The sequence below is a fragment of the Mycena indigotica genome (assembly GCF_014461135.1).
Source record: "Mycena indigotica strain 171206Taipei chromosome Unknown Mind.scaff0001, whole genome shotgun sequence".
NCBI lineage: Eukaryota > Fungi > Basidiomycota > Agaricomycetes > Agaricales > Mycenaceae > Mycena > Mycena indigotica.
Genome location: NW_023503000.1, coordinates 4,722,980 through 4,740,530, shown reverse-complemented (window position 1 = coordinate 4,740,530; position 17,551 = coordinate 4,722,980). Strand labels below are relative to the sequence as shown.

General features: G+C 50.7%; 10 protein-coding genes across 10 annotated transcripts; 4 read left to right on the top strand and 6 right to left on the bottom strand.

Moving 5' to 3' along the window:
- Positions 1-430: 430 nt before the first annotated feature.
- MIND_00130500 (SEC23 SEC24 family protein) lies at positions 431-3,566 on the bottom strand (the record flags this gene model as incomplete). The annotated part of the gene is made up of 14 exons (XM_037358237.1): positions 431-487; positions 533-757; positions 803-906; positions 962-1,180; positions 1,229-1,301; positions 1,348-1,466; positions 1,520-1,804; positions 1,863-2,012; positions 2,064-2,295; positions 2,344-2,541; positions 2,588-2,955; positions 3,002-3,268; positions 3,312-3,461; positions 3,506-3,566. 14 exons carry the CDS (start codon positions 3,564-3,566, stop codon positions 431-433), a joined length of 2,508 nt encoding a protein of 835 aa, XP_037226147.1.
- A 53-nt stretch (positions 3,567-3,619) lies between these two features.
- Positions 3,620-4,531, top strand: MIND_00130400 (uncharacterized protein; the record flags this gene model as incomplete). The annotated part of the gene is made up of 3 exons (XM_037358236.1): positions 3,620-3,925; positions 3,971-4,173; positions 4,225-4,531. Exons 1-3 carry the CDS (start codon positions 3,638-3,640, stop codon positions 4,529-4,531), a joined length of 798 nt encoding a protein of 265 aa, XP_037226146.1. The 5' UTR covers positions 3,620-3,637.
- Positions 4,532-4,587: 56 nt separating this feature from the next.
- Positions 4,588-5,928, bottom strand: MIND_00130300 (Epoxide hydrolase hydrolase; the record flags this gene model as incomplete). Its single annotated transcript, XM_037358235.1, has 2 exons — positions 5,670-5,928; positions 4,588-5,611 (listed from the first exon to the last, which is right to left on the bottom strand). Exons 1-2 carry the CDS (start codon positions 5,837-5,839, stop codon positions 4,588-4,590), a joined length of 1,194 nt encoding a protein of 397 aa, XP_037226145.1. The 5' UTR covers positions 5,840-5,928.
- Positions 5,929-6,284: 356 nt separating this feature from the next.
- On the top strand, positions 6,285-7,126 carry MIND_00130200 (RPOL4c domain-containing protein; the record flags this gene model as incomplete). The annotated part of the gene is made up of 4 exons (XM_037358234.1): positions 6,285-6,374; positions 6,417-6,629; positions 6,678-6,836; positions 6,890-7,126. 4 exons carry the CDS (start codon positions 6,285-6,287, stop codon positions 7,124-7,126), a joined length of 699 nt encoding a protein of 232 aa, XP_037226144.1.
- A 197-nt stretch (positions 7,127-7,323) lies between these two features.
- Positions 7,324-8,538, top strand: MIND_00130100 (AB hydrolase-1 domain-containing protein; the record flags this gene model as incomplete). The annotated part of the gene is made up of 6 exons (XM_037358233.1): positions 7,324-7,477; positions 7,525-7,658; positions 7,716-7,847; positions 7,904-8,071; positions 8,109-8,344; positions 8,391-8,538. 6 exons carry the CDS (start codon positions 7,324-7,326, stop codon positions 8,536-8,538), a joined length of 972 nt encoding a protein of 323 aa, XP_037226143.1.
- Positions 8,539-8,686: 148 nt separating this feature from the next.
- On the bottom strand, positions 8,687-9,570 carry MIND_00130000 (5-formyltetrahydrofolate cyclo-ligase; the record flags this gene model as incomplete). The annotated part of the gene is made up of 5 exons (XM_037358232.1): positions 8,687-8,805; positions 8,852-8,953; positions 9,002-9,037; positions 9,095-9,433; positions 9,483-9,570. The coding sequence occupies 5 exons, from the start codon at positions 9,568-9,570 to the stop codon at positions 8,687-8,689; spliced, it is 684 nt and encodes a 227-aa protein (XP_037226142.1).
- Positions 9,569-10,245, top strand: MIND_00129900 (PIG-P domain-containing protein; the record flags this gene model as incomplete). Its single annotated transcript, XM_037358231.1, has 4 exons — positions 9,569-9,599; positions 9,649-9,859; positions 9,912-10,030; positions 10,079-10,245. 4 exons carry the CDS (start codon positions 9,569-9,571, stop codon positions 10,243-10,245), a joined length of 528 nt encoding a protein of 175 aa, XP_037226141.1.
- Positions 10,246-10,398: 153 nt separating this feature from the next.
- On the bottom strand, positions 10,399-11,601 carry MIND_00129800 (uncharacterized protein; the record flags this gene model as incomplete). The annotated part of the gene is made up of 6 exons (XM_037358230.1): positions 10,399-10,739; positions 10,799-10,845; positions 10,906-11,121; positions 11,175-11,186; positions 11,238-11,539; positions 11,587-11,601. 6 exons carry the CDS (start codon positions 11,599-11,601, stop codon positions 10,399-10,401), a joined length of 933 nt encoding a protein of 310 aa, XP_037226140.1.
- Positions 11,602-13,014: 1,413 nt separating this feature from the next.
- MIND_00129700 (uncharacterized protein) lies at positions 13,015-14,181 on the bottom strand (the record flags this gene model as incomplete). Its single annotated transcript, XM_037358229.1, has 4 exons — positions 13,015-13,304; positions 13,354-13,400; positions 13,459-13,614; positions 13,667-14,181. The coding sequence occupies 4 exons, from the start codon at positions 14,179-14,181 to the stop codon at positions 13,015-13,017; spliced, it is 1,008 nt and encodes a 335-aa protein (XP_037226139.1).
- A 564-nt stretch (positions 14,182-14,745) lies between these two features.
- On the bottom strand, positions 14,746-17,450 carry MIND_00129600 (Exodeoxyribonuclease 1; the record flags this gene model as incomplete). The annotated part of the gene is made up of 5 exons (XM_037358228.1): positions 17,191-17,450; positions 16,896-17,139; positions 16,302-16,846; positions 14,811-16,253; positions 14,746-14,758 (listed from the first exon to the last, which is right to left on the bottom strand). Exons 1-5 carry the CDS (start codon positions 17,349-17,351, stop codon positions 14,746-14,748), a joined length of 2,406 nt encoding a protein of 801 aa, XP_037226138.1. The 5' UTR covers positions 17,352-17,450.
- Between the last annotated feature and the right edge of the window lie 101 nt (positions 17,451-17,551).

The window sequence follows — 17,551 nt, the reverse complement described above, 5'->3', positions numbered from 1 at the left end:
CATGTACTTCCGTACTTCGCTGATTTCTAACGTTTGAACAAGTGTCCCAACGTATGGCTGTGATTCGAGAATGTCGACAAGTCGTTCACACTTGTTCTGGGCAGCTTTGTCGCGATGAGATTCAGAGTAAAGCTGGAGGCGACGATGTAGTCGAATTCGAGCTGAAATACGAAGTCCATGGAATGCAGCCGTACAGGCCTTTAGAGTAGTGATGTCGTCTTGTGGGAGGTAGGCAACGATGGAGTCAAGTAGTTCTGGAGGAAGAAACATGCAGTGTGTCAGCGTTACGGTTACAGTGTGACTGTCAAAAGCTACCAGGGTCCAAGTAAAACATGTGCGATTTGTACAACTAGTAGCTCTCCGATGAAGGCATTTACTGTATTACAAACAAACAAACAAACAAACTAGTAGCTCTATGCACATATTAGCTCTACCAAACCGAGTTCCTTAGTGTCGCTCCACCGCCTAACGACCCGCCTTGTTGAAGCTGTTCATGTGTCAAAAAGGAATCAAGTCGAGAAATAGCACACACAACGAGCTTGATCTGGTTATGGACAACTGAAAGAAAGTCGGGGTAGGCCATGGTACCTGTATTTTGGTCCTCCACGAGCATATCACTGAACTCCAGCTCAGCAGCGTCCAGATTTTGGCGAGCGATAAGCAGTTTGGAAATACGACCACCACGTTGTGTCCGTCGGTAAGCGAGGATGTTCCGCACTTGTGTAGATAGCCATGTCTGTAAGACCGGAAGCTCACTCTAGCCTAGGGATCAGCAAAAACGTTGATGGGACGAAAAATTCACCAAATGCGGATCCAGCGCCATTAGGTCGTCAAGACCGAACAAGTCGAGGAGAAGCTGTGGAGACACGCTCCCTCCGATCCATAGCACCATCATTTCGCCGTTGTCTAAGGCCGATATGAGTGACTTGATGATATCAGAAAAAAAAAACCAATGAAGTACCGATTAGATAAACCCCATGGGCCTCCATATACATATGACTGTCCCGCATGGTGTCTGGTAAGACAAGTCGTCCTGTAGTCTCATCTGGCATTCCGGATTCTTGCGCAAGATCATGAATCGCAAGTAGCGGAGGGTAAAGCAGTTGCATAACGCTGCGCACACTCATCGACATCACTCGATGAGCATAATAGTTGCGGACGTCCGACGAGACATTGCGGCCTATCAACCATCCATCAATAAGGGCCGGAATACGAAAGATGGACCTGCCTCGTAGACATTTTGACTTTTGGATGGCCAAAGTGTAGACAGGGAGGCTCTTGAATGATTCCGGGAGAACAAGCTATGCTCAAGATCAGAGATAATGGTATCGAGGGATGCTAACTGACCTGATCAATTGCGGATGTGTTGGCGCACTTGTTGCGATATGCCAACAAAATGGAGGAACAGTTTTCCGTTAAGTCGTCCCGAATATGAGTCATTTTCTCGGACGACATCTTGGAAATAGCTGCGAGAGTCAGATGAGGAAGAGCAGCGCAGAAAGTTGAACAAACAACGCACCATGTCGCGCCAAGTAGTAAACTGTCGCATCCAGATCTGCTAGCTTGAAAACATTCCATGCCAGTTCCACGACAGGCAGAGCAAGATTGCATGTTCTTACTCTTCGCTGTCCCTCGACACTCGTATAGAGAACAGCGGACTGTAGATATACGTATCCTCGCTCATTCAATCGACCGGTATGCTGCAAAGTTGCCGAAATTGCTTTGTCTGCGTCCAACACGCCCAACTCTAGATCGGTAGAGCCCAGGGTAGAAAAGTTGCCATGGTGTTGCGTTATTTTGAGTCCTAAATGACGAGGCCAGAAATCAGCACACATAAGAGAACCTGAGAGGTCTAACAAGACCATTAGAGACGCGCACGCGCATCAGGCAGTTGTACCCAATCGTACGACCAATCAAGCGATTTAATTGCGATCGAAAAACCGAAGCTTCGCGGGTAGGATTGAAACGCGGGTGAAAGAAAAGTTCTCCCCCAGTCAAAGATGATACCACACCTGTAAAGGGTTAGCGCAAACAAGGAAATGGGGACCAAAGAAAAAAGTTACCGATTGAGCCAACATCGAGATATCTACTCATTGTCAGAAACATGCTGACGCCTACACCCTCCTCGGCGCATTCTGCACCAATTTCACGCCAAGTGTTATCCCGAGGAGCATAAAGCGAGATTTCTTTAGGAGTGTCGTACAAATTTGCCTCTTGGACTTCTCCGGGTAGAGCGCCATGCCCAATAGTGGGCATGGTGCTCTGAAATACCACAATTTGGCCACCACGACCAGCCTAGATTGACATGAGCTTCATGACTTGCGTCATGGAAGTGTGCCTCACCAAACCCGCAAGGCCAGCTCGAATCACGGACCCAAGTGCAGCATTAACATGGGTCATCGAAGCAAACCGTTCAGGAATCGAATTCAGCAAGCTTTCAATCGCGGTTCGACGGTCCATGGGGTTAACAAAGAGCCCCGCACGCAATGGCACGAAGACCTCATCAATGTCAGACACGACAAGCATTGGAACTGAGTCTGTCTGATGATTGGTGAATGAACGGAAGGAGAAGAAACATTTTACACACCGAAAGATCATAAAAATGTAGCGTTTCGTCGAAGGTTAAGATTGCTAAACAACTGGATGGAGGGAAGCATGCATCAGGACCGAAAAGTGCGTCTTGCAAAGCAGCACAAGCGGTCTTTAATGCTCCAGACTGGACAGCTTCGTTTGAGACGTCGAAGGCAAAAACGAAGCTGAGGGGTTGGGGTTGTCGTGGTCCACTGGGTGGCGGGTCGATAGAGTAGTATGGCATAGATAGTCGTTGAGGCGGATTTGTTGCCCAATATTCCTTAGGAACAACGAAATCAACAGTCCCGCGATTCAGTTCTGGTCGTCGATCGTGGTCCATTCGACGCATATTGGCGTCCAGATGGCAAAAGTACTCAGTAGATACTATGGATAACGTTGGACTTTGACAGTCTGGTTAAGTGACACGCACCTTGGGTTTCATGGGCACATAAGTTGCATTTCCATGCATTTCCCCCACGTTCCCAAGTGCACCACGGGTTGATATAGGCTCTACAATTCGTGCAGCGAGATGGTCCTTGCTCTCCAAAGTCAACAAGTGGAATGGGGTCTTCACGAGCGTCCAAGTCAGCAAAAGGTTGAAGGATAGCAACCATCGGAATCGCGCAGTCCCCGGCAAGTCTAGATGAGTTGGGGATATTCCACGTTGTCATCCGAACAAACTTTGGCGACGAATTGCCTAGTAATGGTCAGAACGAGTGGACAACCGCTCTACACTATACCTTGGTCAACGGAGACAAAGTCCGAGGTGGAGAACGGGACATGACTGCCTGGGTGACCGAAGAACTGTGTGTCTTCCCATTGGTGTCGGTCGAATTCGATGGCAGCGGTGGCGGAAGGGATTTGGTCTGGATTGATCTTGGTGCGAAAACCTGGATGGTATATGAGAAGAGCTAGACAAGTCACTTGAGCCCACCCTGTGGACGCCTGCCCGCGCTGTGAGGTGGTTGCGGGATGTGTTGTGGATGGGCATACATCCTCGTAGAATGATTTACGGACACGTGACAAAAATTCGCTTAAACGCGACTTGTTTATTCCTGCCACCACCATGAACACGATTGTTCTTCCACCCCCTGAGCTTGCTCCCAGCCACGTTACCGCGATGCAAAGGAAACCTTGTACTGCATGTGGGGTACGGCTAGCTCCACTACGATATACCCGTTGCACGTTGTGTCGGACGGTCCAGGCCACCAAAAACACGTCGGAAAACATGGCCATCCCCCAGAAACGAAAGGTCTCCAACTTGGAAGAAGAAGAAGCTGAGGACTCGGCGCTTGTTTTGTTGCGCCTCCGAAAGCGCTACAAGTTGATGGTTTTGCCACCGCCTCCCACTATTGTCTGTTGCATTCGTTGTCCCCAGCCGTCACTTACCCTCAGTTAGACTCCAACAAAGACCCACCGGACCAAATATGCCGATGCACCCGCGATTTTCAGAGCTGTCGCTCAGGCACAAACCAATCCGACCACTGCACCGTTAAATTTTTCTGGGACATTTGCAATCGTTGCGACACCTGATGTGGACCACGAAAGTCGCGTCCGTTTGGTTTCCCGCGAGCTCAGACGTGCAACCTCAGTCCAGTTCGAGTGTGTTCTCTTTGCCACGGCCCCGATTCACAACTAAATATGGATTCCCAGCACGGACGAAGGTATCGTTATACCCAGCTCGGGCTCGACACGCAAATTCACTCTCTGTTTCAAATGCAATTGCCACAATGGTCGTCCCCTTGTGAGAACGAAGTCTAAGGACCTCTTCGCATACTTCACATCGTCGAAAAAGAAGGGAAATAGCACTGCTTCTCAGGAGACCCAGAGCAGTCCGCCCACACAACCGACCGGTCCACCATGCGAAGGAATTACTATTATCAGCGCCGAAGACGACACATCTCACCCAAGATTTATGGGCCAACGAATCAAGCTAGCAATCAAGCACCCCAAAGCTTGAAAGTATAAACTCCCTCTTATTCCCTGGTAATACATCCTACAACCGTATATAAATCGCTACTTTCTGGTCTTCTGTAGAAATCGAAGGAGTTCATTCACAACTTGCACACTTTTCTCTTGTTGCACCCAATGGCCTGCTCCCTCGATCAGAACAAAGTCTTGATCTTCCATTTTCGCGCAAACTTTTTCCTTCATCATTTCTGCGGCCCCAGTAACCTGATATGTTCCCCAGTCATACGATCCCGCAATGAACATGGCTGGAATCTCGATGCGTTTACCAGAAAACAGCTCGCAATCGGCTTCCCAGCCTGAAAGGACCTTGATTCGATACCAATTGAGGTTTCCTTGGAAGCCAGTCCGCGCATACTCTTGGACATAAACGGCCAGTTCCTCGTCTGTTAACCACGAATCGTCCCCAGAAGGCCCGCAACCGTTAACCGCGAGCGGCATGGTTGGTTCCCCCATGACATAATAGTGGGGCAACGCCGCCATCGTTGCAACAATATCCGCCGGGCCGGTTACCGCAGTGGGATGAGGTTTTGGGTCGTGGTTGCCTTCCCAACTCGCGCTTTTGACGTGGTAGTACTCACGCATGAAGGCATGGAGCCCGTTGGGCGGATTCAACATATCCGAACCCGCCTGGCGAGTCGAATAATAATGCGTATAATGCGTTCTAGGTGGATCGAGTTTGCCCAGTGCATCAGACAGCATCTGCATCGTGGGGTCCAATTGCAAATCGTCCTTTGGCAACGGTACTGGCTTGATTTGTGGCGGCCCCGTGAACGGCGCACTCATCATGACAACACTTCGAAACAGGTCGGGGCGAATGAGAGCACAGTAGGCAGCGATAGGCGAGCCAAAGTCGTGGCCAACAACCGCAACAACAGAATTGTACCCAAGACTGTGCACCAGCCCAACAACATCCTTGACCATGTTCGTCATCTGGAACGGCAAGAGTGAGTCGTCAAACTTTGTCTGAGCGGAGATGCCAGCAGGTGTTGTTCGGCCACAAACACGTTGGTCGGGAGCCACTACATGGTACCCAGCGTCTGCGAGAGGGCCGATGACCTTTCGCCACGAGCTATAACCAGGGTCAGACGGCTGGACGTCACAGTGGAGCAGGCAATGTCGCTACATACTACGCTAACTCTGGAAAGCCATGTAGCAGAATAATAAGCCCAAGAGGTTCATCAGCTCTCGGAGTTTCGGGAATGGCTTCCAAGAAATGCATCCGAAGGCCATTCACTGGCAGAAAGCGTGATTTCACGCGGGGCGGTAGGTTGGGCCAACTTGTTGATTCAGATAGCATGATCAGCACGACTCAGAAGCCTAGGATAAGTGATCAAAGATAGGATTTCTAGGTCAGACACACAAATATCTGTTCTCCAGCAGAGTGCGGTTCGTGGATGTTGAGAGATTGCACGGTCACATCACCATCTGAATCCCAAAGCGGTAAGCAATAACGTGACCGCGTAGAGCGCTGGTTTCGGTCTTTGTGTTCAACGCATTGGACTGCACAGGTAGTAGTCTATCCACTTCATTTTTCATGTTCACATGCCTTATCTACCTATCTCTGCAGCCTTTGCTCTGAATTTAATTAGGTCGCAGTGTGTGCATACTTATTACCCTAAGTATTATCCGACCTCACGAGTCTGCTATGACCGATTTCGAAGGCAAGGGTGCCGTTAAACTTACACCGGATGAAACAACACCAATTGGGTCGGCGTTGACGAACTCCGAACAGATCCGCTGCTATGGCGCGTCACGCCCAGAAGTGGCGTGACGCGCCAGCGTTGAACAGTGGCGACGAGGTCAACAAGGCTTCCCAGTCGATGGAGGCACGCGTCTTCTTCCGTGCATCTGCGCATTGTTAACGTTTTAGATAGGTCATAAATCCTCGGAGTGCACTACTTTCAAACTACGAAGTGTTGTCCCTTCTGCAAGAGCTTGAAGCCGATCATCTTGCAAGGACTAAGATCGCGCATCGCATCAAGAAAGAGGAGGAGGCCGCTGGGACGGACGTCTCCGTCCCAATAGGGGGTGGCAGGCCGTCAACTGCTGTCGAGACACTCGAAAACTTGCGAACAGTATCATTCGAGGTGCTGTTCTGTTGTCCATGCTGCCCCAGGGGCTCAACTGGTCATTAGGCAATAAAATATCTATCTGCTGACCATCAGTCAACAACCTCACAAACCCCTGAAGCTGTAACTGAACTCGTGAAATCCCTTGAATCGTATGGGTTCACCAAGGCAGAGAAGCTTCAAATCGTCAACCTGGCTCCTCAAGAACAGATCGAATTGTATGTTGTGAGTGCCCTTGTACTATTTCTAGGTGTCACTCTCTCATGTTTGACTGTCAGATTGTAGAGGAGCTTGAAGACCGCCTTTCTCAAGAGCAGATGGTTGAAGTCGCAGAACACGTCAAGAAGTCCTTGGCAGCGGCTCCGTCGCTCTCCATTGTGGCGCAGCCATCACATAAGCCGCTCATTGTCAAGGCGGATGAAAATTGGGACGCGACTGACGATGTAGACGAGGAGTTTGATGACCAGGGTGAGGGCGCTGGTGTCGAAGGTGATCTCGACATGGAGGAGGATTAGATACTTCGAATAGGGTCCCTTTCGCGCCATATGGTTCAAAGAAAAGTGACTGTACGCCATTTCCATTTCAGAGCTCCTATGTTCTTGACCTGATTACGAGCCCCGATCACTTCACTCCATAAAATCTGCTGCCAACAGTGTAGCACGTCGCTTTCTCGCCACCCACCACTACCTCTTCACGTCCATCTTCCTCAGCCATGCCTTCCGTCAAAGTCAAAAGCATCGCTGGTTCCGCCACAATACACTACACAATCTCTACACCCAAGAACCCTTCTGCTAAATCTATCGACAAGAATATACCCACCGTCATTTTCCTGCACCCAGTCTACATTGCGTCGGAACTTTTTGAACGTACGCTTCTCTTCTCCCATCTCGCCCAGCTGCTTAAAACATAACAGTGCAGTTTGCGGACCCTAGTCTGCGTCGATTCAACTTGATCGCTCTTGATCTTCGTGGTCATGGCGAGACCTCGGGCAAAATTGGGGCTACCTATGGGCGCGAAGAAGCGGCGGCGGATATCGCCAAATTCATGGTCAGTTATCAGGTCGCTTTCCACACGACCTCAGACAAGGCTAACTTCGACCCACAGGAAGCCCTCCGTCTCCCTCCATGTCATTTCGTTGGTGTTTCCATGGGGGCTTGCATTTCACTCCAAGTGTCCATTTCTTTCCCCGAGAAGGCGCTCTCCCTTACCATGATTTCTCCACTTCCTCTGACGGAGGTGAGTTCACACTGATCTCCTGTCGGCTAGTCCTCACTTTCAATCCGTTTGCGCAGCCCGAAGACGTTGCAGAAGGGCGCATGGAAATTCACGACTGCTGGGTAGAGGCGTTCAAGGGCAGCAAAGTTGACCAGATTGCTCTTCTCGATTCCGTCTGCGGTGCTCTCCAACTTGGCTTCAGTGGACAGGAGACATCTCTCATCAAGGCGCTCACCGCTCGCGCTGTCCCACACGCCTTAAAAAAACTGGGGCCCTTCCAAGCTCGTTGAATACCGCATTGCTACCGTCGACTTTTTCACCAAGCGGAAAGCGCAGACTTCTGCTGCCGTTTCTCGAATTATCTGCCCTATCAAGCTGGTCCATTGCGGAGCCGACATCGCCTACGCTATCGAGTACACCCAGGAGGTTCGCGCACTACTGCGGGCCAACGGCGTTGACGTCCAACTCGTCGAAGTTCCCGGTGCGATCCACTTCGGCAATGTCTCAAACCCCAAAGAGTTCGTCATTTGTCTTTGCAATTAATTCGCACTCACAGTCTCGTAGGATAAATGCCCACATAGCCGAGAGCGTTCTGCAGAACTCATCAGGCATGACGATCCCGCCTGTGCAACCCAATGTCGTCTCTCCTTTCACTGCTGGCCTCAAGAAAGCTGGCTACCGGGAAGACGACGAGGACTCGGACGAGGATTAGTCAGAGTTTTGATCTGGGTTGATCTGGGTTTTCTGAGGTGCATTCGTGTATGGGTATGCGTATGGGCATTAAGCATTTCGGCATCGTGTACAATCTACATATATCATCTTTGGAGTTAGCATTGGACAATCAAGTTGTATCATTATTGCTAGTCTGACCCTTGCTCAATTTCTTCGCCATCCACGACTATGGAGTCCATTTTCCAGTCATGAGAGGCGGTTGGTATTGTCCCGGCGTCAAGTAGTTGCTCTTGCAGAGCTAAACCCACTATCCGAAGGTTAACATAAAGGGCTTTGAAGTAACGGGGACACACTAAGCAATGGGGTTGGACGGTTGGTGGAGTAGGTGGTGATAAATCTGTCGTAGTACCCCTTCCCATGCCCAAGACGTGAGAAGGAGCGGTCGAACGCCAGTCCTATTGGTTCAGTTAATGCTACTGATGACGCAATTGCTATGCACAAACCGGGGACAAGAATGAGGTCCAAGCCAGTGTCTTCTGCTAAAAGAGGTTGTATTTAAGCAGGGTTTTGTGTGAAAGCAGTTTGGAGGCATTTACCACTCGCTCGTGGTTGCCCGTTTCGTAACTGCCCAGGTTCCCTGATTCCCCACACGCCGCTCGGCAGCGAGTCTAAATCAGCTTCGTCGTATACGCGCAGAAGCTCCATCCGGCCTTCGATTGTTTTGTCGATGTTGGGGACATACAGCGTCTTGCCTGAGTTGGCCAACAAAGTCAAAATGAACATTACTCGGAGCAAAACCGACGAACCCGAGCGCAGAATGCTCCGCACAAGAAGGTCAGTGTCTATCTCCCCCGAAGGCATGCTGAGATAGCATCCGATAGATGCACATCTGGCAAAATATGGGTGCCGCAGGATTCGTTCAGTGACTGCTTTGGCTGCCTGGCGAATTAGTCGGAGGGTGACCATAGAAGGAGAACAAAACACATTGTTCCGAGACTGACACTAGATTTTTCAATTTGGATGCCATGGCCTTTCGTAGGAGCTTTTTCTCGGCTTTTAGAGCAAGCGCCATGAGTGGGTCAAGTTTCAAAACGCGTGACGGTCACACATCATTCAAGTCGTGATGCGGACTTTGTCAAGACCCCCACAGGCTCATCTGTAAAGATGCAGCAGAGTGACAACCCAACTTCTCCAACATCTCCTATTGCCCCCTACCCTCCAGAATACCGCAGCCGTGCGCCAGAATTCTACGGCTTCGTTGCTTGGACTTCAACATCGTTCCTTTACGTTGTCTACCTTCTGTGGGCATTGCTACCTGACGAATGGATCAAATGGCTCGGCGTCGAATGGTATCCCAGTCGGTAAGCTTCCCCCTTCCTTCTTTTTGCTTCCATTCTCATGTCTAACCACCAGCGAATGGGCTATACTTGTGCCAGCATACAGCGTTGTCGTTGCGCTCCTCACATATTTTGTCTATTTTGCGCTTGCTCTGCTCGCGACCCCGTCATTCTCCGACTCTAGCGCCATTACTGGTACGAATAGCTTGTTTGTGTGGGTAAACACAAAACTAACCAGTGCAGATTCGCGTGCTCTGTGGCCGCCGCTCAAGCACGGCGGACCCAATCCTTACTTGGCCTATGCTAACCCGAATCAAGTCCCGGAAATCTATGATCTCCCCATCGGACTGGTCAATCGTGTGGCTTATGGGCCTTGGACGAGTAGGAATACAAGCTTTCAGACCGAATGATAGCGCGTTGCGGAGTATAGCAGTAATGTTTAGACCAGTATAAAAGCTAATATAATATCTTAGTCCGTTTAAGCAAGCAGTATTTCAGAATGAGTCTCAAGGCTTCCTGCTTCATTGTGGATCGGACCCCGAGGCTGATCATCGTCATTCCCTTCATTTCACAGAACGCTGGTCATCTCGTTCAGAGCCTCTTCTGGACCTGCTTCTCCGTGAGGAGTAGTTGGGTTCTAACCATCGGACGCGGTAGGGTGCAGCATCGGGCTCACGATGACTCGATCCAGATGCCGAAGGGGGCGGCGGCGGCGGCGTGAAGGGTGGAGCAACTTGTATGCTGTCGAAATTGACGCTATATGGCAAGGGAGGAGACGGTGGATGCTCTGAATCGGCGGCGGCGGAACTAGAAGACTGTCTCGGAAAATGGGTTTTTTCATGCCGTCGTGCATTCGAGAGGACGCTGAAGGAACGGGTGCAGCCTGGAAAGTTACATGAATATGCTGTTGAAGTATAATAGTCAGATTAAGCATGAGGCCAGAATTTCAAGGATGTAGCGCACGCTGGTCATGGCTGTGGGATCGTAGGTGTGTGGCCAGAGCGCTTGGTCTGAGCACATGTAATCGATAAGCCAACCGGACATTCCATCAAATGACACCAGAATCTCACCGAGGAAATTCCTTCTCGCAGACAGAACATCGGTGCATTGTTTTGGGAGGTCTGCGGACCCTTGGTGCGCGTGGTCCAGGAACAAGTAGCGTGCTAGCAGGCGGAGGACTTAGTCGGACTTGCGGAGGGGGCAATGAATGAGCTGGCTCATTCTCTTGGGCGGGCTGTGGGGAAGTGACAGATTCCAGATGGTCATGGGCTCGTGCTGTCGGAACTCTGGGGACATCTCTTTCAGTCCGCTAAACTGGAAAACCGAGAAAAATGCTTACATAGGAATAAAACTCGAGAAAAAATCGGTGGATGTTTGGTCGTCCAGAAGCGGTGGTGAGTACCTTAGGTGCACATCGTTGGGACCAATAGGAAAGGTTGCAGCACGCTGTAAACGAATGGGCGAAGATCCTTGAGAAAACTGCTCGTATGGAACAAACTGGTCGGTGGCAATTCTCGGGGCACGGGTTGGATGCACGAGTTGTCGATCCACGACAGAGTGAGAGCTAGAAGCTCTGGCGAGGTAGAACATGTCCTGCGAGGCCCCTTCATCTAGACCGGGAGAAGAAAACAAGGGAGGCGGAGCTGGGTTTCCTCCTGAATATTCTGCAAAATAAGAAGAACGACCATGCGATCCGGAATGAGTCTGAACCAGATTCGGAGGTAGTCCAGTCTCTTCTTGGTGAGACCTACGACGCGGTTCTCCATGTGTTCCGCGGTTCTTTGGGTGCATGGTTCTGCCCAATCATCAATAAATTCGACCCCCGACAAGCGGGATGCTAACTGACTTTCAACTTGGATTCTAGTTCTCGATATACCTGCGCGCTATATATCAACATTGTTGACAATTCCTGAGGGAGAGATTACGCACCGACTCGTAAGAGAAATCACTGTTGAGAATTACGAGCAGGGCTCACTAGTAAGTTGATTAATATTAGCGTTCAGAGGAATAGAAAATGATTTAATCCAGGACCATCGAGTCGAGCTTTTAAAGCCTTGGACATTGCAAGTGAAGCACCAGGCAGCGGCGTCCACGTAGCGCTCAATTCTATTCGAGGGTCTGAGTGAAATTCAGACCCCGCCATTAACGTTAGTGCATTAACGACAGAAGAAAGTATGCTGGGCGGGGGGTGCAATCTTTTGTGGGCCCAGCATCAAAGAAGCGGGAGCGTGGCGACCGCCACTGCACCCGAAACACTCTATATTCGTCATTTAGCTGCTGACCAAAAAGCTGTTCGGTGTTCAAGCTATTTTAAGACGTCTCATACTTTGTTGGGAGGCCGAAAGCAATGGCAGATGGCAAAAACTTGAGTTGACAGTAGTGAGAGCTCGTGCGTTATCCCGGGAAAGATACTGTTCTCTAGCCCGAGATCGAGAGCGCAGTCCAATTTCCAAAATGAAGGGTGGCTGAACTCGAGGCGCCACCAGAACGCCGTGTTTCAAAATAAGGCGGAGAGATGAGAGTATTGCGTTAGAAGATGTGGGTCTACATAGAACAGATGGGGAGGCTCGGGTTCAACTTGAACCATGGAGGTCCAGAGGTTGCGAACAAGAAGGTCAACTTGATGTGACCCGGGCCGTCACCAGACATGTGACCCGTATTGATTCGATCGATATCCGGCCCGGGCCCGCCATCCAACCAAGCACACATTCGAGTCTTACGAACCGCTGTATCATAGTGGCAGGCAAGGACAACGTTGCAGATGCTCCATTAACTTTGAGTATCTTTCATCTGACCGTATCGTGCAGGGCGAAACAAGGCACGCATGTTGACATCATGCTTCGTCTTCCTCTCGGTCGTTTTCGCTCCACTCATCCGAGGCTTTCCAAGCGCCTCACCGATAAACCGTGTCCAGTTCAATGCGTGCATCAATTGTTGCACAGAAGCTACTGTAACTTCGAAAACTGAAAACTCGGATCATCTACTAAAAAAAAATCTGAACTATAGCACGATGGATCCGTGTTCAACCGAGTTTGCGATTCAGGAATGCCATGGGATTATAATAATAGGTACTATCGTTTATGAGGAACCAACAGGGAAAGGGAAGTTCAAAACAGTCGACTACAAGTAAGTGGTCTTGTCCAGGATGTCTGCACCAAACTGCAGACCCGTGGCCAGTGTTAGTCACTGTAATCAGCCTGTCGCATCCCCCATCCGGCTCCTCGGGTTCGTGAATTTGGCTCAATCCAACGCACGCGAAATTGTTCCTGGCTTGTCGTTGGGGGCGTGGCTGATTGTGGAGTCACAGGCGCCTCGAAGTTGACTGCGAACTGTCCACCAGAGGACGATTCAGCGGCGCGTAATGACGAGGGGGAGGGCGGCGGCTCCACTCCATGAGTTCGGTAATGCCTTCTTGCATTGGAAAGGACACTGAATGCTCTGTCGCACCCTGGATAGTTGCACTTGAAAGCTGAAAGCGACTTGAGCTGGGAGGGGGCAAAAAGAAGGCCTTGACGTACGTTTTTCGTCATTGTGAGAGTTCATGTGGGTCCGCAAACCACTAGGTCTATTAAAATATTTTTAATTATGATCGAAGGAAAATGTGAGGGAAATGGTCAACCTACCGAGGGAACTCCTTTCCACACATCTCGCACTGATGCATCTTTTGAGAGGCTTTCTGTCGCTTCTCCTTCCGTGCGGTCGGCAGCAAAACCACGTTAGTAGAGGACGATGCGGCGAGTGCCTCCGAGCTATCATCTTCCGGTTCAAAGGTTGGCGCTCTACACGCGGAAATTAGTGAAGCTCAATCGAGTTAAAGACAGCAAGACTTGCGCAGCAACGGAAGTGTTCTGGAAAGAGTCGTCTTCTGCATCCCATCCCGCTATTGCAGATGACGAAGACTGGGGCTGGTGAGCCATAGCAGCTATATTCCACTCAGACCGGTACTGGTAGAATTGGTCTGGATAGCCTGCGAAAACTGGAGCCAGATCGTTTTGGTTGCCCTGGTGCGGCGAACTTTGAGGCGGGCGGCGCGGCATGGGTGGAGGTACTCCATAGCTATTATCGTAAGATGTTGCCCAAGTCTCCACACCAGAGGGATCCAGTTGTGATCTCCCACTCCCTCCAGAAAGACCAGCGGCTCCAACGGTCCACATACTGGGGGGGAACTGCTCGTGGTACGTGCTACCGCCTTGGTGTCTTTCTGCAGTCATGTCGGTAGAGTATTGCCCTGCCAGAGGGAAACCTTGGGCTGGTGGAACATTCAAGTTTTCAGTTGGATAATAGCCTGTTCTCTGGCGATTGGCTGCGTCATGATTGAAGTAAATATCTGAGCGTGGGTCGGACATGGTTGGGTTATTGAGTTTGAACCTGAAGCTTCGAGAGGGACAGAGGGCCTTTACGTGGGGATATTGAACCACGCATTCGAGTCGCGGAATTTAAAGGGTGCGCTACAGCCATGTGTTGTTGTCGATTGTGTCTTCACCCAATCTTCGTATCGCACGCCCGAATAAGCCTCATCTAGCGCTTAACTACGCCGGAATACCTTGGTGACCGAAAAATGAGTTGCAGGAGCATCGTGAAACGCAAAGAACGAGACTCATACGATGGCCAAGGCGACCATAACCTGGCCGAGCTGCGCCAGCTAGCATTGTGCAGCCAGGTGGGAGAAGAGCTATTGGTTGCGTGCCGCATCCGGCATATACGCAATGGCGAAGAGCAGGTGTAAAGAGGAAGGATGTCAGTCAGTCAAAGCTTTAACCAACTTGCAATGTCTCCGATCAAATCCCCACATCAAGTCAAGTCATTCGTCCATCGTCATTACTTGAGATTTGTACTATTTGACTCTGGTAGCTAGATGGGTCGCAGAAAAAATACTGAAGAAGCGCGTATAGGCTCTATGAATAACCCACTCAAGACGGGCATCTGTAGAGAACAGTTGGCCATCTAGTCAAAAGACGTTATTATAGCTACATACCTGAAATGAGCAAAGCGGTTGGCCACTGCGTCTTGGCCATGGGCCGTTGACGGTTCCTGATGATCTTGAAGTAACCCGCGCCATGGTGACGACACTCTGCCCCCGCCTTTCGACTTTGTTGTCGGTGGCTCCAGGAATGTCAAACTTCTTCTGGACTGTAGCGGCTTCGTTTTCGCACGCGTCATCTTCGAAGGCACGGAGTTTGGTGTGTCAGCGTGATACGGATGACCCCGAACGACACGATTAATCGGAAAGTGACGTCCATTCGGTGTAACAGTTGTTTCCCTCCGACGCAACCCTCCCGTCGATTCAGAACGAGCCAAGTCTTTTGGGAGTGCCCATCGGTCACGCCATCCGGCTGCCACGATTTTTGCTCGTGCTTCATTTACTGCTCGTTCATCACTGCCCATGTCTGACGGGGTTGGCGGTGACGGAGTTGGAGTAGCACTTTCTCCCGCAACCAAAGGTGGTTCCCAATCGTCTTCTTCGCCGCTACTGTCGTCGAAACAGTCGATATCGCTGGTTCTCCCGTCACCAAACCGGTCGTTTGTACTCCTTGGTAGGGCTCCAAATGACTCTTGATCAGGTGATGCAGCAACAAGTACATGCTCGTCTGGCCGAGAATATTGTCGAATTAGACTCAGATTAAGTGAAGGCAGTCGTTGAATTGGCGCTTGAGGTGGTGGACTCGACACTACATCTAGATCGTCAGAGACAAGCTCCCTTTCCGGTTTTATGCGTTTTCCGGGGGTAATGATTCGCCTTGCAGGGGACGATAACTCTTCGGTATCCCTTGAGCACGAAGGCGTTGGCGAAAAATAACCGTCTTCCTGTTCAACCTCAGGGCCAATTTCATCCGCCCCAGCAGTCGCAACCAAGGACAAGCTGTCCCATTGTAGATCCGCATCCATATCTTCTTCCTCTAGGTGAATGACCCCGTCTTCTTCTCCTTCCAGTGGAACGTTCTCTTTTTCTCGGAATCGCGAAGGGCCCGCAACAGGTGCGGTGAGGTCTTCCAGCTCATGCCGAGTCCGGGCTTGCGCTTGACTCGCAGTAGCAGGAAAGAACTTGGACTGCGCTCCAACTTCATATTTCTTGCGTTTGACAGCAATGTCACGATCCATTTCCTCTGCAAGAGTGCGCTTTCCGCTTGCCTTACCAACCACCATCGCTCCAACGCTGGTTTTGGATGCGGTGAGGGCTCGTGGCGGCACGGAGGATTTCGATTTGGGTGCGAAGAAGTTGAGAAGTGTTCCATTTTCAGCAACCGCTTTGCCCTTGCCCTTGTTGTCGCTGGGCTGACGACCAACGCCGTTGACTACAAATGGAAGTGGTTTGAGAGCCCGAGGAATGAAATCTGGGCAAATATCCGCCATAGGCTTCAGCGTTATGGGGTCAGCATCGCCGATTGCTATGCGTTTCGCCAATGTGGGGTCCATGTCCCTAGATTCCACGGTCAGCCAACTGTGAAAACTATGAGCAACGACTCACGGTCCAACATATACATTCGCCGTCTCATCCAAACCCTCTTCCGGCTCCGTTAAATGCACCAAACACTGCGCGGTAGGATTGTATACCCTTTGATGGAGGAAACATTTCTCAGCCAGACGAAATTGTTCCAAATATCCTCGCGGCACGCTCTTCTTGCCCTCCATCCTAATCGACCTCACAACTTGCTCCGTCGTCCTCCATTTTCGCAACAGCGAGCAGGCTGTCTTTAAACCGATTCCAGGAATGCTGGGGAGATAGTCGCAGCCACTGAGGATGGCCATGGCACGAAATTGGGCGAGCGAAAAGCCGTGGAGGGAGATTCCATCAACGGAGGAAGTGATTCGCGGGAAGTCGTCCTGAGAGATGCAATCTGCAGTGGCGCTCACCGCATCCATCTTATATAAGACATTGCGACATCCAAAAACCAGGAGGTCAGAATCTTCGGTGATAATCCCAGAAATGAATCCATGCATTTCGAGGTACGCGAGCTGGGCATCCGCCTCATATGGCGCCACAACGTATTGGACATTCTCCGCTCGGAGAGCCTATTGGAAGACATCACAACAAAGTGGAAGAACTTGTCAAAACACGCACCTTTATTAGCTGTTTGGCCATCTGCGGGGTCACGTCGATGCATTTCACGTAGTGCTCTCGTGCCTGGGCCGACCTCCCCTGGGCAGCAAGCGCGTTTCCCAACGCGAGGTGCTCAGCCCGACGTGCTTGTCGATCGCCTTCTGTTCCCTTCTTCGCGGGTAATGGACCGCCGTCAAAGACAATGTATGGCTCGATGCCGTGGTGGCGCAGTAGTCGCACGCGATGCATCGCGTAGTCTACATACCTAGGAGAATGGGTTAACGAACTAGCGGAAGACAGCAACAACAAGACAGACTTGGTGGTTTGCTTCCCTGTAGCTAGCTGAGTGGCACACGTGAACACACCACGGTGGAGCCACACGTACGCGTCTACACCAATGGTCTGGCCAGCAAACTCGGAAAGATGTCGTTGTGTGGAGATGGACCTGAGGGCGGGGAGAAGTCCGGTAATTCCCATGGGTGTTATACGCGTCGGAGAGGAGGGCGCATTCGGTGAGGGGGTGGTACTACTTGTGGTGGCGAGAGCAAAGGATGTAGTAAATCCGAAGGCTGTCAGAAAACGGAGGCAAAATAACCAGTCATCACGTGACTCCCGTTGATGATGGCTCAGGAAAACATAGATAATTCATTATATGCTAATATATTACACTAGATGAA